The sequence below is a fragment of the Bactrocera neohumeralis genome, chromosome 4 (assembly GCF_024586455.1).
Source record: "Bactrocera neohumeralis isolate Rockhampton chromosome 4, APGP_CSIRO_Bneo_wtdbg2-racon-allhic-juicebox.fasta_v2, whole genome shotgun sequence".
NCBI classification, from domain to species: domain Eukaryota; kingdom Metazoa; phylum Arthropoda; class Insecta; order Diptera; family Tephritidae; genus Bactrocera; species Bactrocera neohumeralis.
Genome location: NC_065921.1, coordinates 74,094,863 through 74,110,232, shown reverse-complemented (window position 1 = coordinate 74,110,232; position 15,370 = coordinate 74,094,863). Strand labels below are relative to the sequence as shown.

Sequence of the window (15,370 nt, the reverse complement as noted above, 5' to 3'; positions counted from 1 at the left end):
CTGTAGGCAATGAACCGCAGTTGGTTGGCGGCGTCAGTGTGCGAGTTCGGGTTGGCTTTGGCGTTGTCGCCACATTGGAGCTGGCAGGACAATTAGTTACGGCAGCATTGCTGGCGCGCAAACAAGTGAACAAGTCGCCGGCAGTCAGGCGATCGGGCAGTCTGACACACAGGTAGTAGTGAGGCATGCTAACTGAATACTAGCAACTACCTGCCGTCACTTTGGTATGTGAGAAAATATGAATTTCTTATATGTACCATATAACATATCATACTCACATTTAATACTATAGTTACTATAGTTTGTCGATATACTTGTATATATTTTTTTCTTTCCTCTTTTCTCCAAATTGTTGAGTCGCACGGCACGCGAGCCCTGCATTATGGGCTAACATTCAGCGCCGTGTGGAGTGCCGTGTTTCGGTTTCGTCGGGCGATGAAAGGCTCGTAAATGCTATATTTGGTTACATGCTGTCGGTGGTGGGGTAAGAACAGGGGTTAGCGCCAAGATGTAGACTAAAAAATATATGATTATAAATATGCGCTCACACAATATATTCGAAAATCTGCATATATGTATGTACGGTCGAGTACGTTTGTATGATTTGTTGCGTATTTGCGTGTGTGTTACGTGGCGCCAAAGCCAAAAGTGGAGGGCAAGCTTACGAAATGATAGATGTGACCGTATAGGTACATGTAAGTATGTATGTATGTAGGTAAGTGGGCAAGCTACTAATGCAGCAGAAGAGAGCACAAGTTTTAGTTTTTGTAGTGAAAGTTATTGATCCACTAATTTTTGTAACAGTATTTTATGCAGCACGTTACCTATAACAGTGGTTAATATGTAATAACAGTGCCGTTAAGTTGTCATTAAATAGTTTTACAAATATACACATAGACTACTGTGGGCAAAAAATAGTAAGACTTTTTGATTAAAATTTCGCGCTGCTGGTGTACGTCGATGATATTGATATCATAGGCCTCAATAATCTCGAAGTTAGTTCTGCTTCCTTAAGACCGGTAAAAGAAGCGAAGTCAATGGGTCTGGTAGTAAACCCCTGTCATCAAACTAACAGTCGTCGCACTCACGACTTGACTTCCACGTCACTCTTGATAGTCATAACTTCGAAGATGCAGACAATTTCGTCTATCTTGGCATTAACACCAAAATCAACTTCAGCCTCGAAATACAACGCATAATAACTCTTACCAACAGGTGGTACTTTGGACTAGGTGGCCAATTGAGAAGTAAAGTCCTCTTTCGACGAACAAATACCAAATTCTACAAGTCACTCATCATTCGTCCTGCTGTATGGTACGGAGACATGGACAGTGACATCATCTAATGAGTCGACGTTACGAGTTTCCTAGAGAAAGGTTCTCCGGAAGAATTACGGTCCGAATTACGGTTGTCTTGGATCTATGCTTACTACCCGGAAGTAGACGATCAATCGGCCGAATACCGTGGCAAAAGTAAGCCGAAACTTAAAAAAAACAGGCAAAGCAGGTGAAAATTCAAGGTTATGCTATCTGTTTTCTTCGATTATCGCCCCATTCCCTCCGAACGGCCAAACTGTCAACAAGGAATACTATTTCGTAACACTTACCGATCCAAACGGGATTAGATCGCCGAAAAAACAGCCCTTGGTCGGATGAAATCCGAGTCAATTCCGGTGCGTACAACCGGCTGTCGTGGGAATTGAATTGCAGAATACTATTTCGTCGTACTCGTCGCTTTCGTGAAGCTAATCGTAAAAAGAGGCCGGAGTTATAGACTGACAACTCTTGGTTTTTACACCACAATAATGCGTCGACACATACTGCGTTGATTCTGCGTCAGTTTTTCACCCTCCTCGACCTTTTTTTGATGGATCAGTTTGTAAGGTAAATATATCTTTAGTGGTCCGACCTATACAACTTCTTCGAAGGTTGTACATCCGAAGTGCAAACAGTTTGCTATGTACTTGGACCTTCCATTGCATGCGTGGGCGCCCTTGCTTCCGTTGTCCACCCATGGGTCTCGAATAGTTGCTACTTTTCGCCAGAGCATAATTTTCTATGCGAATGGCATGGCGAACCAGTATATTCGTCGGAATTTTATTCGCTTACCTATATCCATGTCGCCTTAGAGCGGACGGCTCCAAAGGCCTTGTGGAGAATAGTTCTCTAGAATGCTTCAAATGCTTTCTCATCTAGGTTCATCATAGTCCATGTTTCTCCGCCGTATAATAGAACGGGAATAATGAAATACATATAGAGCGTAATTTTTGTTCGCCGAGAGAGAGACCTGTTTCTCAATTGCCTACCGATCCCAAAGTATACGTAGCATTGCTGGAATGTTCTGTTCCGAGATATAGTACACAAAGTCCTTAACTTTTTCAAAAATATACCTGCCAACAGAGACGTATTTCTCACGACGCGAGGAATCTTTGTGTATGGCCACCAGGTACTTTGTTTTTTCTTCGATCACCGCAAGACAACCCTATTTCTCCTCTTTTTCTACGCTGGAAAATTTATAAAACCTCTGAAGATTCGTTCAGTTACTAAGCTCCGAAGAAATTCTTTAGGATATAGCTTCCAGAGGTACGCAGATGATATTGACATCGTAGGCCTTAACGACAGAGCCGTCAGCTGTGGCATTTACCCTGGTGAAACAGTTCAGAAGATAGCTAACACTATTCAAAAAGCTGGAAAGGTGATGGTCATCGTTCTCTGAGGTAAACAAGGTGTGATCAACATCGACAATCTGAAAAAAAATTTTCACGCAAGGCCACGACTAACACTTTCGTTGTCGCCAAGGGCTAATTGATCGAATACCGTTTTATTCACCTATTTTTACATATTTGGCATTTCATTATATATTTATTTGTAATACATGATAGATTATTGAAAGGACATATGTATGTCTTTCTTGATTAGAATTATATGTTTTTCTAAAAACTACGTAATTTTTTTCTTCAAAATTAAAATAAACAGAAATAATAAAAATATATTTATTAAAAATAAAATATGGCAACGACATAAATGTCACGAACATGACTTTACTATTTGGCAGCCGCTGTCATTTTGAAATACACACAGTCACCGGAGGAAAATCGCATTTTTGTTTGTGTCTAACGTTTTGGTAAAATCTATTAAAATAAAGCATGGATTTCTCACAGGATTATGGTATCCACGACAATGCCGTCAGCACAGGCACCACTATTATGGCAGTTGAATTCGATGGCGGTGTAGTGATCGGAGCAGATTCACGTACCAGCACTGGTCTCTTTGTGGCCAATCGTGTCACAGACAAGTTGACTCGGATTACCGATAAAATATATTGTTGCCGCAGTGGTTCCGCAGCAGACACGCAAGCCATCGCTGATATTGTGGCTTATTCGTTAAACTACCATGAAAACCAGACTGGCCAAGATCCATTGGTAGCAGAGGCGGCATCAGAATTCCGAAATTATTGTTACAACTATCGTGATAGTTTGCTGGCGGGCATTATCGTGGCTGGCTGGGATAAACGTAACGGCGGTCAAGTGTATTCTATACCATTAGGTGGCATGTTAAAGCGCGAGTCGGTAACCATCGGTGGTTCAGGTTCGAGCTATATTTATGGTTACGTTCGTGAAGCTTATCGCCCGCAGATGAATAAGGAAGATTGCGTTGCATTTGTGGTTAAAGCTGTGAAACATGCTATCTACCATGATGGTAGTTCCGGTGGTGTGGTACGAATTGGTATTATCACAGAAGACGGCATCGAAAGGAGAGTGTTCTTTAATACAGAGTCCGGAAATCCAGTTGAAATAGGCAACTAAATACCTTACATAAATATGACTTATGAATAATAAGAAATGTATATGAGTTTTTAAAATTAATATGGATAATTTCAAATAAAATTTCTTAAAAGAAAAAAAATATATTTTGATTTTGAATTTATTTTCTAAATAAGTGTTATCTTCGGTAACAAATAAAAATAAAAAGGTATTTCAATAAGCTTGATAAGCAGACATTTCTGTTTACAAACGTAGTTTTTTATACAAATAGTATTTAGAGTAAGCATCGAGACATAGACATGTACATTTAAATGCCATTTTCTTTTACAAAGTTGGATTTTTAACAAAAATAAGCAAGCTTACGAAAACCTTGTATAACAAAAGTATTTAAAAAATATATAACGATCGATTAGTTTTGCATATCTAATATAAATTTCTTTCCAGCGAAACCTTTGAAATCCAGAACAGCAGCCATGGCATCCTTAAATTTTTGCAACGGCACCATCTCATGAACTGGTGCCACGAATTTGCCTTGTTCGATCAATTCACACAATTCTGTAAACATTTGTATACGTTCGGGTGAGTCAGCGTTTTCTTTACTCCAGCGTGTCATCCAGAAGCCACGAAATGATACATCCTTGAAAATCAGCGCAGCTGTACCCGCAATTACTGGTTCTCGTGACATACCGCCGTAAGTAACCATTACACCCTTGTCGGCCAAATGACGCGACACCTCAGTTGCACTCTTACCACCAACACAATTCAAAGCTAAAAGTGGCCGTGGCAAATGATTTTCTTTAAAGAGCGTGCTAGAACGAATTTCTTCCTCTGTTAATACTTCTGTAGCACCTTGTGATTTTAAATATTCTTTTAAAGACGCTATATCTGGACGGTCGCGTACAATGCCAACGGATTTTATATTCCATGCCCTACACAATTGATGAACAGCTTGACCTACAGCACTATTCGCACCGTTCTGTATAACACAATCACCTGGTTGTAGAGCTACAAAATCTTTTAACATACGATAAGCTGTACAAGGATTAACAGTAAGGGTGGCAGCTTCAGCAAGTCCAATTTTTGATGAAACCGGCATTAGTTGTTCTTCGGCAAATATAGCATGTGTGGTCCAAGTACCCAATCCCGAAGCAAAAGGTATAACATGTTGACCAGTTGTTAGTTTTGACACATTCTTACCAATGGCAATAATTTCTGCAACGCATTCATTACCACCAACAGCAGGAAACTTTGGCTTAACTGGATATTTACCTAAAAGAAAATGTGGACTAAAATAGATTAAAAATATAAAATATTGTCTAATGATGCAGCAATTACCTTGTATGGTATTTATATCAGCCGGATTAATAGGTGCGGCCAGTACTTTAACCAATACTTCATTATCTTTTGGGTCCTGTAGTTGGCCTTCTACAATTTCCATTACATCAACCGGTTCGCCATGTTTGGAATACTTCAGTGACTTTACTAGAACACTCATTTTACGTGTAAATTGGAAAGTTTTCGGTAAATTTGCAAACGCGTAGCGTGTCGGTTGAATTAAATTTTTAATGAACATGCTGATTAGTTATCACAAAATATTTGGATTATAATCCTAAATTATCTTTTCCAGCTTGTTATCACAGTATCAGCTGTTTGTCTCCGCAGAGTTGTATGTGTATACAGTTGACAGACTCAAAAAGTTATAAGCATTTTAATTAATAAAATTTTTTTCATTTTCGATATATTTTCTGTTCTATCTGCCCTTTTTTTTTACTTTAAATTTTAATTGCCTTGGCATTAAAGTAGCTAAATGCCAAAGAATTTTGAGAAAACAAAATTTTTAGTTGTGATTTCAAACAAAAAAATTGCAAAACTATTTGGTAAAGCTAATATTTTTGTTTAGTACACATCTGGTAACATCTCCACTGAAGTGTAACTCACGCCATTATATTTGACAGCAGCTGCGTTTTTGTTGTTTCAATTCAACGGTCAACTGTGTCAAACAATCGTTCGAAAATTTGGAGAAGGTGCGTTGTTTTCAGTTTTTTTAATATTAAATATATATAAAAAGTCGCAAACGTGTTATTATATTAAAATTGAAGGTGATAGTGGTGTACTTAAAGTATTGTTTTTTAGAAATAGAGCTTAAATATGTCGGCTGCCGCGTTGTCCACATTGGCAACATTCGACGATATTCGTCGTTGTATTCAGGTATTGACTGATGGCACCGCAGAGGAAGGTAAGAATCTTTAAGCCAAGCTTAAGACACCAGAATAAACAAAAATTACATTGTTTATCTATTCTACGTTAGAATTCCTACGAGTTTTGCGTTTACAAGAACAATTTCGACAGGAATGCTTAGATACCGCAAAAGAAGCACAGCGTATACAGAAAGAACTAGATGCTTCACTAGAATCAATGGCAGATTTGGAAACGAAGCTTTATCATGCGCGTCGTCTCCTTGAAGTAGAAAGTAAGTTACGTCGTGAAGCTGAACATGAGCGCGATCAAATGGAAAAGAAAATAATTGCTGTAGCTGACTTAGTACAGAAGGATGCCAATTTAAACAATGAGACACGTGATAAATTAGCCTTTCTAAATACTTTGCCGCGCAAACGAAAGTCAATGAACCGTGTAATGGAGGAAAAATATGGCAATGATATCAATTCGACAGGTTCATTTCTCTCCGATTTATCTATAACACAATCGGAAGATGATTTTCTGGATGTGCGTCCATCTACCGGCTGGCAAAAGCATCGTCCCTCTTTGCCTAAAAATTCAATACCATGCGTCGGCGGAAAACGTTCACGTGTTAGTGGAGCTGGTATGCAAACAACACCAGTAGCCAATACAAGGCGCTCCACTACACGACGTAGTGGTGTTGGTACACAACAGCAACATATGGTGGATGTAGCACCTGGTGCCGAACGCATATGTGCAACTACTAAGGTGACCATTCCACAAGATGGTAATGGTGCTATACGGGCGGAATCTACCATTGAGTCTATGCCTGCTGTGCCAATTGTTGCTACCGTGGCTTTAGATAAAGAGGCGAGCACTGAAGAAGCGGCATGCACCACACCTACCGGTTCACCTTATAAACAGGCAACTGCACCACCAATTACACCGATGACAGCAATTAAATGTGGGCCGGCTATTAATTTATGTTCACCACAAGTGTCCAGCCTACGCACACAGTTGATGCGACCACATAATTTCGCTTCGCGCACTTTCATACGAACGGATACTTGCACACATTGTCAAAAAAAGTAAGCATTTATTTAAACACTCAATAACACTTATAAATAAATATATTTTTTACAATTATAGAATTCGCTTTGGTACGGTAGGTGTCCGCTGTAGGGACTGTCCAGTACGTTGTCACGCAGATTGTCGTATTGCGTTGGCAGTAAGCTGCGTACCACAATCGGGTACGCCCACAATTAAAGGTATGATGAGTTACATCAGTGATTATGCACCGAACGTGTCACCGATGGTACCAGCACTTATTGTACATTGCGTTAATGAAATTGAATCACGCGGTCTCAATGAGGTTGGTATTTATCGTGTATCGGGTTCGGAGCGTGAGGTCAAGGCACTGAAGGAGCGCTTTTTACGCGGTAAAAACACACCACATCTGGGCAATATTGATGTACATGTATTGTGTGGATGTGTAAAAGATTTTTTGCGTTCCTTACGTGAACCACTCATACCTACCAATTTGTGGAAAGATTTCTGTAATGCCGTGCAACAGCCCACAGAAGTTGAGATACAAAAGGATCTCTTTAAGGCAATTGATGCTTTACCAGCAGCAAATCGCGATACTTTAGCATTCTTAATTCTGCATTTCCAACGTGTTGCTGAATGCCGCGAAGTTCTAATGCCGATTGATAATATTGCGCGTGTATTTGGACCAACTATTGTTGGGTATTCATCCGCTGATCCAGACCGACACGCCATCTTCACTGAAGTATACATGCAGTTCACCACCATGCAGAATTTGTTGAAAATCCCAGGCGATTACTGGTCACAATATGTGATATTGGATATAGATAAGGAGAACAATCAAACAAATGGCTCAACCAATACAATAACGCGCACACCGAGCCACAATACTAAAGAATCTCTCTATTCCTTGTATGGTGAGTTATTTGTATTTTAAATAACTCACTGTTTTACTAACTTATTGCGATCTTCCATATAGCAACTCCACTCAAAGGCACACTTAAAAAGCGAAAATTCCATGCCACACCGCCATATCCGTATAAAAAATAATAAATAAGGAACTTCTCGAGTAATTTCAAACCAGCCGTCAAACGTCCGTCTTAAACGCGCCGTCACAAAGAAACTTGTACTTCATTTTTCTATATTAATACATATTTTTTTGCAAAGTAGCAATTGTAATATTTTTGTTAGTCGCCGCAAAAAAAAAAAAAAATACACTTTTTGGCGCATATTTACATTTATTTAGCAATTAATTTAATTTTGGTTAACATTTTCAATGTACCTCATTTGAACTTTAAGTACATATATGCGCTACTTTGAATTAACTTTTTTTCTGTTGTTATAATTTTGAATTATCCTTGCAAATCTCAAGTATATTTACTTTTGCGCACACAAATATATTTATTTACATATGGAAGGAGAAAATAATTGGTTGTGGGCCCGTAACATATGTATGTATTTACTATGTGAATACTTAATATTTAATATATGAAGATATTTTATACTTGCACATTTTTACAATAACGCCTAGAATAAGGTATTTCTTTTATGACCAAAAAAAACAACATATTTTTAATAAAATTTCAAATGTTGAATATTTCTGAATTAAAGTTGGTGAGTGTTTTAATTTGATTTTTAAACGAAAAAGTCGTGAACAGTTAAAAAAAAAGTAGCTGTCTATAATTATTTAAAATGTTTCTTGCTAACTGCAACCCTGTGGTACACCAGGGCAAATGGAACACATGAATAGTAAGAAAAAAATTACTATTTCTACCAAAAGACATATTGCAAATATTTTTTTGTTATAAAACCACGAAATTTAACTTAATTAGACATTTATGTTTGTACCAGTTGCATAAAAAGAACAAGCGTGTGAGCAGTATTGCATGAATTCTTATCAGCGATTATTAGTGGCGTTGTACAAGAAAGTTTTCCTCACTAACTCCAGTTTTTCCTACAGGGTATGCTCGTCTCCACAATAATAACCGGCATATAAATAGAACATGTGTTATCTCGTTTGCACGCGTTGAGCTTCATAGCAAAACAAGATCAGTGCTGTCAGAATTGATTATGCCTGTTAATTTTTCTGGTTCCCAACATGGCACAATCCATTAATATTTCATTCTGTTTCCAGACCTTGCAGCGCGTAAGTGGCGTGGCGCTGATAACGAAAATTCTAATAAGAAACTAGCTAAGTATTGTGTTTACTTTGCAGGTGTGTGGCATTCAGTAATTTAAAATAATTTGTGCAAAGATGGCGAATATTGCAAAACTTTTGGCTGGACGTGCCCAACATGTACTACAAGTGGCCGCAAAGCAGCCACAGTTGGCACCGCGTTTCTTCGCCTCTGGTAAGTGCAATATACATATGTATGTACATAAGAAGTTGAAATTTATATAGAAGATTCCAAAGCGGCAATCTCTTGTGTCTCCGGCTATCTTTGTGCCCTTATGAACTTCCTTATATGTACATATATTCCATGTATAGCAATGTATATATGTGAAAGAAAAGGTTGGACTTTGCACATTATTGCCACTGTTGTTTTTTACTTCTTTTGTGCAGAAATCAAGTGTTTTGATTATAATTATTTGAGAAAAGTATATGTATGCACATTTGTTGAGTTCAAGTGCAAGGTGTTTAATTAAAAAATGAGATGTGACAAAAACTAGCTGTCACTCGTTTGTTTTTGGTTAATTTGACGACATCGTTATGTAATAATGACATTGACGTGTTATAGTTCAAATGCTTATTTGTTATTGTTTTCATTGTTTTTTTTTTTTGTTTAGTCGAAAGGCGTTTATAATATAAGTAATGAAATAGGAAACTGCATTTGTTTAAATTAATTGCGCCTGTTGTAATGTATGGTTAAATACATACATACATACATACATATGTATGTAAGTAATTTATGCAAAAATGCCGGTTGTATATAAGTGGAAAATTTATATGGCATATTCACAAATATGAATAATGATTACATTATCATCTATTCTCGCAATTATCATTTTAAATATAAACAAATCAGTCAGATTTGAAGAATAGCTATATATTTTATGAAAACATACAAAACCGTAAAAATTATTTGACTCCATGCCATTTTATAGGGAAAAAATTAAACATATTCAATATTCAGTGCCACAAAACATATTGGAATTATGGTTGTTATTTAATATTTTATAGCATAACCATCATTTTTTATTACTTCACTGCATCTATTTGGCATGGAGGCTATAATATTGTTAATATTTAACTATTTGTGGTATGTTTAAACAGGCTTGTTTTGCAGCTTCGAGCAATTCGTTCTTATCTCCATTCACTCCTTCTCTGTCTATCATTATATTTGTTATATACCAAAGATTCCCAATAGAATTGAGATCCGGCGATTGGGTTTGCCCATTTAGGACATTAATATTTTGAGCTACGAACCGATTTACCACTGGTTTCGACAAGTACTTTGGGTCGTTGGCGTTTTGAAACTCGGCCGATATCCTTGTATCTGAATCGATCCATATTGGCATTGATTCGATAAAGAGGTTTAACACCAATCCCGGAAAAACTTTCCTTTACCTTAATGCCACTCCCACCTTGCTTAACCGTATCTTGGCAGTATCGGGGATCTGACCTCTTATTTTTTGGTTGGCGAACTTTTCTTATTCCGTCTGAATATTTCAAATGAAATTTTGATTCATCAGAGAAAATTATTGTTTTCCATCGTTTCACTGACCAGTTGATGTGTTTCCGAACAAATTGTAATCGTCTTAGTCGATTTTTTCTTGATATAAAAGGCTTTTTAGCCCTATAACTTGTTAGCCCACCTGCTCACGCTCTTCTTTGTACAGTACGGCTGGTAACTTTCAAATTTAAGGCTTTAACCACGCTCGCTGCCGACTTATCTGGAAACTATTAAGTATTTTTGAATAATCAAGTCGTGTTGTAGCTTTGGGTCGTCTTCCACGAAGGTGAGTTTTCACAGATCAACTGTCCCTAAATTTCTTTCTAATAAAGCTCACTTTTGATTTGTTGACATACAATTTGTTACAAATGTATTTTTATGATAATTCATTCATGTAGTCTTTACTAATTAATTGTTTTAATAGAATTAAATTTTTGTTTCCAGCCATGGTCACTTTTTGTTATTAATTTCTTCGAAATAAGTAGAATTTTAATCTCGGCACAACTTTTTATATAAAGAAACTTGGTTAAACTAAAATGATGCTGATTTTTTATGTCGTTGTTCGAATTGCGGAGAGAATGCAAAATCTTCAGAAAATAAAGAGATTTTCGACCATTATCACGAAAAACTCCGATTAGCCCAATATATTATATTTAGTAGTTTTACATAGTCTCATAAAGTTATAAGATATAACGGTCCGAAAACATAGTGTTCAGAGTTGTATTTGCGTAAACTTATTTTAGTATGCAATACAACAACAAATTTTTTAAACTAGTATACAAATTTATGATTTTATGATTTTACGATGCTTAATGACACGTTGTGAGTACCCCAATTGTATTATCATATATTTTAATTTGAAATATAATTTATAGACACTTGTTTTTATTAGAACTTAGATTGCTAAATAAAGAAAGAGGTATTATAGCTAAAAGGAGAAACTTCAGCGAATTGCTCATATTTGCTTATTATCATAAGGCAGCGCTACATTTCCTCATAATTGTTAACACATAAATGATGCTCACTACGAGTGCAAAAAGTAATTTTTAAAATATAGATTTCTTGCTTATAAAACCTGCAAAAAGTGTAAATTGTGAATTTGTTTAAATGTTTACAGTTTAAATAAATGATTTTGAAGTGAAAAATTTGCATAAAGTGTGTTAAATGTAGTGAAATAGCTTGTTGAAATGTTCGAATTTTGGGAATTTTTGAACTTTAAAGTCGAATATCTCGTAAACTAAGCGTTTGCGGTACCTATAAATCTTTATATTATTTAATTAGGAGGACTTCCTCTTTCCAATTGTACCGCGCAGATCGCGGCGTCAAAGAAATCGGAATTGTGCCGATTTAACCATACAGCAATTAATAGTATCGTTATGTATGACATTTGTTTGAAATGTGTCAAAAAGTATAATGAGAATAATATTATTTACCAATTAATTAAAAAAAAAACTAAATATATTTCAATAACAAATGCCAAATGTACTTTTCTACAGCCACCAACTTGGAGTACATCAAGCACGAAGTGACTGGTGAAAAGAAGAATGTCGCCGTTATCACATTGAATCGCCCCAAAGCGCTTAATGCTCTGTGCAATGGTCTAATGTCGGAACTGAGTCAAGCACTCGACACATATGAACGGGACGCGAATGTTGCCGCTATTGTTATCACTGGTAGCGAGAAAGCATTTGCAGCTGGCGCTGATATTAAAGAAATGCAATCGAACACCTATGCCGATTGCATTATGGGTAACTTCCTGAATGACTGGACACGTGTTGCACGCTGCCAGAAACCCATTATTGCCGCCGTGAATGGTTATGCGCTGGGTGGTGGCTGTGAGTTGGCTATGATGTGCGACATCATTTATGCTGGTGAAAAGGCGAAATTCGCTCAGCCAGAAATTGCTTTGGGCACTATTCCCGGTGCTGGTGGCACTCAGCGTTTGACACGTGCTGTTGGTAAATCTAAGGCTATGGAAATCTGTTTGACTGGCAACATGATATCTGCCGTGGAAGCGGAAAAAATGGGTTTGGTGAGCAAGGTAGTGCCCGCTGATCAGTTGGTTAGCGAGGCTATCAAATTGGGTGAGAAGATTGGCACACACTCAGGCTTGATTGTGCAACTGTGCAAAGAGGCTGTAAATACAGCGTACGAAACTACACTACAAGAAGGTTTGAAGTTCGAACGCAGAACCTTCCATGCCACATTCGCAACTGTGAGTAAATGCTTAAATATTAATTGAATTTTACAAATAATTATAAACTTTATTTTTATCGTACTAACTCGCTTATTAAACGTATCTTTGCAGGAGGATCGTAAGGAAGGCATGACTGCTTTCGTTGAGAAGCGTCCAGCTAAATTCAGCAATCTTTAAACTATAAGCAAAAAGTAAAGCATTTGGTTCATAATGGATCCTTATGTCTGGAACTTCATGCCAGTTATGCATTTATATGTTATTTTTGTATTTTAACTTAAATATTTTTGCGCAAGAAAAAACACTGTAATTTCCAGCAACAAAAGTGAAAAATATATATTTTGTTAAAGAACGTATACATAGTATATAGTACAGAGTACACATCATGAACTTGTTATATATAAAATAAATTACCTTTTTAATTAAAACATTTGCAATACTTTAATATTTCAGTGATTATTATGCAGTTATAATTGCGAAATGACCTTGTAGGTTGCAAAGTACGAAATAATTATTCTTAAAGCTCTCTGCCCAGCAAAATAATTGCAGTAATTCCCAGAAAAAGTGGTTTTTTACATTCGATATAAAATAATTAGATATCGATCACTCGTGCTTTGATTAGAAGCGGCAACTAGCTTAATTAAGGAAAGAATGTTGTCAGAAGTAAGATCATTGAAGCATATAACAGCCAACCAAACTGACCGATCAAAATTAAGATATCTAAGCACATACATATATTCTTGTTTTATGCCCTTTTGTACTATAATAAATGTAAGTGTGAAGGGTATTATAGCTTCTATACAGTTGAAAGTAACGTTATTTACTTTTGTAATTTTTTTTTATATAGACATAACTTTTTTCCGTTACACAAACACAGAATTAAGGTTTTCGGTTTCAATTATTGATACTAAAGAACTCTCTAAAAATTAAAAAAAGGCGTTAAAGCTTAAAAATGTAGAATATTCGTGTAAAAGAAATTTCAAAATTGAAATTTTAATAATCACAAGTAAAAAAATTCCTAAATTATATATTTTCTAAAAAAAATTATAATAAAAAATTTTTATTGAAGAAGTCAAGAGACAAAAATTCTCCCTAAAAGTTTGAAGTAATTAAATATAATTTTTTGTGCATACTTCTAGGCGATAAAGCTGAAAATCGTTGATTAAGTAATATCATAATCGATAAGTCATTCAAAATTCATAGATTTTATAAGTATTTTTGTTTCTAATCAAATATTTATTTTTCAAATTATAATAAAATATTTGTATTAAAGAAATAAATAGACTACTAGTTCTCCCTAACAGTATTAAATAAATAAATATAAATTTTTTATTGCATACTTGTAGGCGATAAAGCTTAAAAATTGTTGAATAAGCAATTTCATAATCGATAAATCAATAATTATAAGTAATAATATATAATTTTTTTTGTTTCAAATAGAAATGATAATAAAATATATTTTTTTTAAGTTCAAATAAATAAAAATACATTTTTTGTTGCATACTTCTAGGCGGTAAAGTTCAAAAATGTGGCTTATAGATGAAAAAGTAATTTTGTAATGAAATATGTATATGTTTTTAAGGTGGCAGGTGATGAAAATTTGTCGCCAAAACGTTCAAATAAAGAAATAAAAAATTTTCGCTGCATACTTTTAGGCAATAAATTTCAAAAATGTGGCTAATAGATGAAAAATTAATTTTAAAAAGTATTGAAACTGTTTTGCTTTTAATATCAATTAGTATTTAATATGTTATTTTAAAATTTTTGTTTCAGAAAATTGAAATTTTTCACGCTAAATACATTTTTAATCAAGATTTCGTTTCAAAAAATTAAAATTATAATAAAATATTTGTTTTTAAGACAACATGAAACAAAAATTTGTCGCCAAATCGTTCAAATAAAGAAATAAAAATTTTTCGCTGCATACTTTTAGGCAATAAATATCAAAAATGTGGCTTATAGATGAATAAGTAATTTTATAAAGTTTAGAAACTGTTATATTTTTAATATAAGTTAGTATTTAATAAGTTATTTTAAAAATTTTGTTTCAGAAAATTAATTTATTTTTTGCTAAGAACATTTTTATGCAAGTTTTTGTTTCAGAAAATTCAAATTTTCCACGTTAAATACGTTTTTGTACATTCGCAACAAAATTACCGTTATACTTAAACGATTAGTGCTCATATTATGCAATTTCGTTGCATACTTTTAGGCGCCTATGCACATATAATTACATTTTTTGTTCAGTAACAATAAAACAGTTTATATTTGTCAAAAAATCATATTCCCACCAAAAAGTAAAACACCTGTTATTGCACAATTGGGTAACTACCGGTTATCCAATTTGAATTAACCGTTACACAAAGCACTCGTTTAAATCTTTTTTTTATTATTTTGATATCTTCATACCTTTTGTTGTGTTTACACATTTTTATCAGCAAATCAGCGCTACCAACCGCAACACTAAATTGACACTTGGTGGTGGTGTGTACGCGCGCCTCGGTTGCACAGCATTGC

At 35.3% G+C, this 15,370-nt stretch overlaps 4 protein-coding genes across 5 annotated transcripts; 3 read left to right on the top strand and 1 right to left on the bottom strand.

Annotated features, from left to right (window-relative positions):
• Positions 1-3,048: 3,048 nt before the first annotated feature.
• Positions 3,049-3,907, top strand: LOC126756702 (proteasome subunit beta type-6). Its single transcript, XM_050469952.1, has one exon. It carries the CDS (start codon positions 3,146-3,148, stop codon positions 3,803-3,805), a length of 660 nt encoding a protein of 219 aa, XP_050325909.1. The 5' UTR covers positions 3,049-3,145; the 3' UTR covers positions 3,806-3,907.
• LOC126756694 (enoyl-[acyl-carrier-protein] reductase, mitochondrial) lies at positions 3,906-5,429 on the bottom strand. Its single transcript, XM_050469939.1, has 2 exons — positions 5,099-5,429; positions 3,906-5,032 (listed from the first exon to the last, which is right to left on the bottom strand). The coding sequence occupies exons 1-2, from the start codon at positions 5,334-5,336 to the stop codon at positions 4,173-4,175; spliced, it is 1,098 nt and encodes a 365-aa protein (XP_050325896.1). The 5' UTR covers positions 5,337-5,429; the 3' UTR covers positions 3,906-4,172.
• Positions 5,430-5,761: 332 nt separating this feature from the next.
• On the top strand, positions 5,762-8,595 carry LOC126756679 (rac GTPase-activating protein 1). Its single transcript, XM_050469923.1, has 4 exons — positions 5,762-5,999; positions 6,072-7,029; positions 7,091-7,902; positions 7,965-8,595. The coding sequence occupies exons 1-4, from the start codon at positions 5,912-5,914 to the stop codon at positions 8,033-8,035; spliced, it is 1,929 nt and encodes a 642-aa protein (XP_050325880.1). The 5' UTR covers positions 5,762-5,911; the 3' UTR covers positions 8,036-8,595.
• A 451-nt stretch (positions 8,596-9,046) lies between these two features.
• LOC126756700 (enoyl-CoA hydratase, mitochondrial) lies at positions 9,047-13,283 on the top strand. Of its 2 annotated transcripts, XM_050469948.1 has the most exons (4): positions 9,047-9,131; positions 9,201-9,336; positions 12,156-12,874; positions 12,968-13,283. In XM_050469948.1, exons 2-4 carry the CDS (start codon positions 9,240-9,242, stop codon positions 13,031-13,033), a joined length of 882 nt encoding a protein of 293 aa, XP_050325905.1. In that variant the 5' UTR covers positions 9,047-9,131; positions 9,201-9,239; the 3' UTR covers positions 13,034-13,283. The 2 variants fall into 2 exon arrangements, with proteins under 2 accessions (XP_050325905.1, XP_050325904.1); XM_050469947.1 differs by having other exon boundaries at positions 9,098-9,336.
• Positions 13,284-15,370: the final 2,087 nt, after the last annotated feature.

Excerpts from the sequence above, each read along its gene's own strand:
- LOC126756702 (XM_050469952.1), top strand. The coding sequence starts at position 3,146 with ATGGATTTCTCACAGGATTATGGTATCCACGACAATGCCGTCAGCACA.
- LOC126756694 (XM_050469939.1), bottom strand. The coding sequence starts at position 5,336 with ATGTTCATTAAAAATTTAATTCAACCGACACGCTACGCGTTTGCAAAT. Across the intron at positions 5,033-5,098 it reads TGATATAAATACCATACAAG|GTAAATATCCAGTTAAGCCA; the intron begins GTAATTGCTGCA and ends ATTTTCTTTTAG.
- LOC126756679 (XM_050469923.1), top strand. The coding sequence starts at position 5,912 with ATGTCGGCTGCCGCGTTGTCCACATTGGCAACATTCGACGATATTCGT. Across the intron at positions 6,000-6,071 it reads TGATGGCACCGCAGAGGAAG|AATTCCTACGAGTTTTGCGT; the intron begins GTAAGAATCTTT and ends ATTCTACGTTAG. Across the intron at positions 7,030-7,090 it reads TGCACACATTGTCAAAAAAA|AATTCGCTTTGGTACGGTAG; the intron begins GTAAGCATTTAT and ends TTACAATTATAG.
- LOC126756700 (XM_050469948.1), top strand. The coding sequence starts at position 9,240 with ATGGCGAATATTGCAAAACTTTTGGCTGGACGTGCCCAACATGTACTA. Across the intron at positions 9,337-12,155 it reads ACCGCGTTTCTTCGCCTCTG|CCACCAACTTGGAGTACATC; the intron begins GTAAGTGCAATA and ends ACTTTTCTACAG. Across the intron at positions 12,875-12,967 it reads TCCATGCCACATTCGCAACT|GAGGATCGTAAGGAAGGCAT; the intron begins GTGAGTAAATGC and ends GTATCTTTGCAG.